Genomic DNA, 6,000 nt, shown 5'->3' on the forward strand with positions numbered 1-6,000 from the left:
AAACAACCATTCATGCACACACTCACACCTAAGGACAATTTACAGAAGCCAATTAACCTAACAGTCATGTTTTTGGACTGTGGGAGGAAGCCGGAGTACCCAGAGAAAACCCACGCAAACTCCATGCAGAAAGACCCTGGGCCGGGAATTGAACTCAGAACCTTCTTGCTGCAAGGCAGCAGTGCCACCCACTGTGCCACTGAGCAAGTTGCTCTAATTCTAGAATAATCTAAAATAATGAAAGTGCTTTACAATATTCATTTAAGGATGTGAACACTCTTGCAACAAGGTTATTCAATTTTGTTGTCCATCTAGCATACTTAATTGTTGTTGAAGTAGATTGTTTAAGATAAATGGCAGAAATGGTTTATATAGTGTCAGTTTTTACTACAGAGATGTATCATACAACCCGGGTTATGTAAATATTTAAGAGCCTCTGTACAGAAAAATATATATACATTCCAAACTATGCTGAGGCATAACGTTTTTAACTTTTATGTTTTATCATAGAGCAACTCTCCCTTTGATAGATCATCTAATAACTTCCAAAACTCATTGGCTCATAGAAATGTCACATGAAAAGCACTTAAGACCAATATCAAGCTGGAATATCACCACCTTTTATTACAGCAACAATAAGCATGCTGTGAATTCATACTCATATATGAATTTATAAAAATATGACACCACAAACACCTCAGGCAATAAAACTGCTTTGGCGAGGGGGGAAAAAATGATCACTGCTTTATCTTACAGTTGATAACTAGTTTATAGATATCTTATCAATTAATCTGTAAACACTTTCATTCATAAATGTTTATTATGCATTCAATATATTATGCATGCTCAACAGATATTTTATCAAGAGCCTATGTTACTTTTAAAGTAGTAACTTAGTCTGAATGTTGATATAAGCAACGCTATATTTGAACAACGTACTCTCATCGTTTGGCAAGAAACTGATCATTTTAATCTCTTGCTATTTTTTTTATTATTGTTTTTAGTATTTGTAAATGATGCATATTGAACAGTTAATAATGAAATACAAAGTGTTTACAGATTAATATGAACATATCTATAATTTTTTTCAGCTGTCTTTAAGGGAAGCCCTGTTGAAGAATGGTATGGTGGTAATGATTTTGTATTTACCTTATTTATTTTAAAAACACTGAATTTGTTTTACTTCGCTGTCATTTTTACAATCAACGATTCTGAAAATGAATATTAATTATTAATCCTTTTTTATCTTTATCAGTAGGACAGCATTATGTATTTATAAAAATTTACAATTCTAAACTTACTTTTTCCACTTAATGATTTTTTTCTCAATAGGATTAAGGTCTTTAATGGCCATTGAACAAACTTGATCTGTCTTTGACCTGCATAAAAACCCAATGCAGACAGATTTTCAATATAATGTTAGAGTACACCAAATGTGAATAGGCTGAAGTGTTGGTCACCAAAAAGTATGATCATAGCATAAAGCCAAAGCTCTAGATTTGTATCACCTGCAAAAATGACTGCTAATTATTTTTCAAATATTTTCAAAATTATTACAGATTTTTCTTTAGGGCTAAAGGTATCATACATTGTTCTTTTGAAATCAAATGTACCTAATTGTGAAAGCTGTGTGAAACATAGCTTAAGTTTTCAGACTATTTCACGATTTCTGAAATCCTCAATTTTACAATTTCCTCGTCTCTTGTCTTTTATCCAATTCCCAAGTGCTTCACCTCATCTTATAACAGTGATCTTCTTTTATCTATTCTTTTTTTTTTTTTTTTTTTACTTCTGTGAAGTTTACTGCAGCTTATCTTGTGTGTCATATTCAGAGAATATTAAGCTATCAGCTTGCCATCTGGGATTTAGTGGGGAAGCCTGAAAACCCCTACTAAAAATACTTTGGTGTTTCTTCTGAAATCAATGATGATGCTCAGTAGGCTTTCATTAAAAAAAACAAAAGTGATTCGGGACTGTGCCTGATTATGTTTATGTATGTATCTTTCTCTATTAAATTTATGTAGAGGATAGGCTTATTAAAATAATTTAAAAATATATGTAGAATATACATATACATAATCTGTTTATATATATGAACAGATTTGGCTGACCTAAGCTGCCTCAATGTCAAAACATGATAAAACTCTTAAATTTTGAACTAATTACTTACCAAAATATTGTACTCCCATCAAAACTGCTGGTCTATTTATATGCTCTGCTCTCCAGCAAAACTCACCTTGGTTTAAGTTAGAGCATAAGAATCCAGGAGCAGAGTCAACAATTTAGACTGAACCGATTGAACTTATAAAGGAAGTATTTTACGTTTAAAAGAAGATGCAAATGCATCTGACAAGATGCATGTTTGCATTATCTATCCATCACAGGGCAGCACATAGACATAGGATATATGTCTATGTGCTTATATGAAATAAAACTATGCTTTCAGAAACAGAGAAATACAGTATCAATTCAGTGATACAGTGTCTGTGTGTGCAGCCAATCTTCCCGCATTCCTGTGCTTGCCCTGCCTACTCTCAATTCCCGTTGTTTTCTGACTCGGATCATATCTGGTCCGTTTTATGCCTCTCATTATTTCATTTCACCTCCATTTTGTCTACTCAAAGCCTGTTTCCAGCCAGCATCCATCATTCCGTCTGCTCAGACCCTGCCTTGACTCTTGACCTGTTCGGTCAACAATAAACCTTTTAAATGCATCCACTGTGTGGCTGAAACCCAAGTTCTCAGATCTTAGGATTTGTACCAAAGCTAAGATATTTTGCTGGTTCTCACTTCCTTTTTAACGCATGCTTAAGTTTAGGACTGTGGATTTAGTTTACATGAGGTTTAGGTTTTGAATGCAATGATAGTGGTCAGTTTTCAGTTACTGTCATGTCTATGGTATCGAAAGGATTGAAAACGACAAATAAATCAATGGAATTCAACACATGGTGCACCTTATATATAGAAGGTATGTTGTTGTGTGATAACCATACACTGACAAAAACACATAAGGTCAACACAGGAGGAAAGCATCTACTTAGTGGTCATAAACATGGAAAATGGCAATTGGAGGTACAAGGTAGTCCAAAGAAAAAGAACAGTGATGCAAAGAAATTTGTAAAGAAACTGAATGAGAGTTAAATCATTTAAACATCTTATTATCTAATTGAAAAAGGTACATGAATAGAATCTGAGAAAAAATCCAAACAAATTTATCAAACTTTCAAATATTAAATTCTTGAAGGTTGCTCCTTTTAAGTGGAAAAACAACAAACTGTCGTCCAAGTCGGCAAAATATGTCAACTAACATTAATATTAAATCAAACACTGATAAAAAATTGTCAGTAAAATTTGGTAAAAATGTAAATCAACCTGAAATTAATCCTTTGAAATCAGTCTGGTGTATGTGAAGTAATGATTTCATTGATGTCCTTTTTGACATGACTTCAGTATCAAACTTGTTAAGATTTCACTCAAATAATGATATTTATGTTATCTTATTGTTTTTATGTCAAAAGTTTGCAAATGAAACAAGGCACCATAATATTTTTCTGACATTTTTTCTATCTCTTTGTTCTCTGCAGGGATATCAATGCCAATTCCTGTGTTAGGACTCAGAGACCACTCTAAAGTGTTTAAAAATGGAAACTGCCTGCTGACAGATGACAATTTCGTACTGGTGGGCTCCTTCATTGCCTTCTTTGTTCCTCTAATCATAATGATTGTCACGTATTTCCTGACCATCAGCGCCCTACAGAACGAGGCCACACTCTGCTTGGACCGGCTTGTTCCAAGACCAAAATGGAGCACCACCTTCACACTAAGCTTCTTTCCTCAAAGCTCTGTCTCATCTGATAAACTGTTCAGGCGCTCTATTAGCCAAGAGGTTGGACGAAGAGTAAGCAGCAGTGGCCTAAATGGTGCTCGGTGCAGCTTCTCTGGTGGGATGTTCGGAAGGCGAACTATGCAGTCCATCAGCAATGAGCAGAAAGCATCAAAGGTGCTGGGGGTTGTGTTTTTCCTCTTTGTAGTCATGTGGTGTCCATTTTTTATCACCAATGTATTGATGGTTGTGTGCCACCACCACATTTGCCACCCAGAGGTCATGGAGGGTCTGCTGAATATTTTTGTCTGGGTTGGATATTTGTCTTCAGCTGTCAACCCACTGGTCTACACACTTTTTAACAAAACGTATCGCACAGCTTTCATGCGCTATATTCGCTGCCAGTATCAGCCAGAAAAAAAACCTCTTCAACTCATACTGGTGAACACCATCCCACCTCTGGCTTTCAACTCCTCTCAGTTAGCCCTGGGTGACATGCGGAAGTTACAAAATGGAACAATGCACTGTGAGAAGGAGGGAAGGGGAATCTGCTTGCCTGGGAGGGAAACAGAGCAGGATAAACAGAGCAAATGCGAAAGAGACAAAGATGAGAGCAGTGTGTAGCAAATGTCAAAACAAAACCCTGGTTTACAGTAGATCTGTACACATCCTTGTTCAGCTAAATCTCATTCTTCACCTCTGCAGTAATTTTAAGTGTGTTTGTTTTCTAAATAGTTTGTAACTGACTTTTGATCATACAAGACCCATGGAAACAGAGTAAAACCTATCACTAATTCTTTGAGGGGTTTATTGAAGATTCAGATTTTCAATTTGTGATCCAACTTCTTTATAATGAAATGTCTCCTTGTGAAGAAAGATATACAGTTCAAGACAACCAGGCATGAAGGATATAACCTTTTCTAGAGTAATTGTATTTTTGTACAAATGTGCTTCCCTTTGGCACTTACCTGGTATAAACACAGCAGCTCATACCCTCTGACAAATGCCTGACACCCTACCTTCCATCAAACTGAACCTTTGGGTGAATCATCCGGGATTATACTGGATTTGCTCCCACTTTATGAAAAGAAGGTGTCAGAAAGGGGAAGCCTGGCACACCTTGACTCCACCCACAAGGGTCATATTACCCAACCCACGATAAAAAAAACTATTCTGTTCTGCAGAACCTCTGTATGAATAAGAACAAAAATGCGATATTTTCAAGTGAAAAATGGTTGTTATTGTATTATATTGCCAACATGAAGACTTCAAAATGAGATTTTGATGGCAGAAAATAAAGTGAATTTAAATATTGATGTATTCCTTGTAAAATCTTCAGCTCATACTATATGGTGTTGTTAAAAAATCATTAGTGCACAATGTACATCGTCTCAATCATAACACATGGTGTCCAGTGCTCTGATAGATGGTTAACACTTGTTTAAAGTTTTGTATGAAAATCTGTAAATGTGGAACTTCTGCAACAGACTTCAAAAAGTGTCTCAATTCAGAATGCGGGTTGAGGCCAGAGTATAATATCGGATATCACCTTCTGGGGCTCAAGGTAATTTCAAAAGAAGTATGTTGTGTGGCATTTATAAAACAAACTTTTAAAATTCCATTGCAAAAAGTAAATGGGGATATGTGATCTGGTCTATCTGGCTTAATTTTCTGTTTTTTAACATGTAGACTATTTCAATAAATATAACCTTTTTTATTCTTTTCCTTGGGTTTTGGTCTTGCCAAATTACATTTTTTTTTTCAACCAGTTTGATTTCCTTGATATAAATAGCTTATTTCAGCATCTTTAAAATAAACATATATAATTTAAGTTCTTGTGTCCTTTTCCCTCATTTTTTTTGCTGCTATCCTACAGCCAGGTTGTGAAAAGTACATATCCGTCCGCTGGAGTATGTTGTCTACTGGTTATTTCACTTTGTATTAAGTTATCAAATCAACCAAGACTTGAAAAAGTACCACCAAATTGATCCATTTGCAGTTTATCATCATTCAGACTGGAAAATAGAAAACAGAAAGAGGATCATACAGATCTTACAAAATATGTTTATATATATATATATATATATATATATATATATATATATATATATATATATATATATATATATATATATATATATATATATATATATATATATATATATATATATATATAT

The 6,000-nt window shown here is 34.6% G+C and overlaps 1 protein-coding gene across 3 annotated transcripts in view; it reads left to right on the forward strand.

Moving 5' to 3' along the window:
* Positions 1 to 5,635, forward strand: part of LOC119774818 (5-hydroxytryptamine receptor 2A-like) — a 75,607-nt gene extending 69,972 nt beyond the window's left edge. For all 3 annotated transcript variants that reach the window (XM_038272497.1, XM_038272499.1, XM_038272498.1), the window contains one exon: positions 3,585 to 5,635. In XM_038272497.1, coding sequence (XP_038128425.1) covers positions 3,585 to 4,447 — 863 coding nt within the window. In that variant the 3' untranslated portion in view covers positions 4,448 to 5,635. The remainder of the gene's footprint in view (positions 1 to 3,584) is intronic.
* The last annotated feature ends 365 nt before the right edge of the window (positions 5,636 to 6,000 follow it).

This window comes from Cyprinodon tularosa, unplaced genomic scaffold, assembly GCF_016077235.1.
Source record: "Cyprinodon tularosa strain WSP-4 unplaced genomic scaffold, ASM1607723v1 ctg832, whole genome shotgun sequence".
Classification (NCBI taxonomy): domain Eukaryota; kingdom Metazoa; phylum Chordata; class Actinopteri; order Cyprinodontiformes; family Cyprinodontidae; genus Cyprinodon; species Cyprinodon tularosa.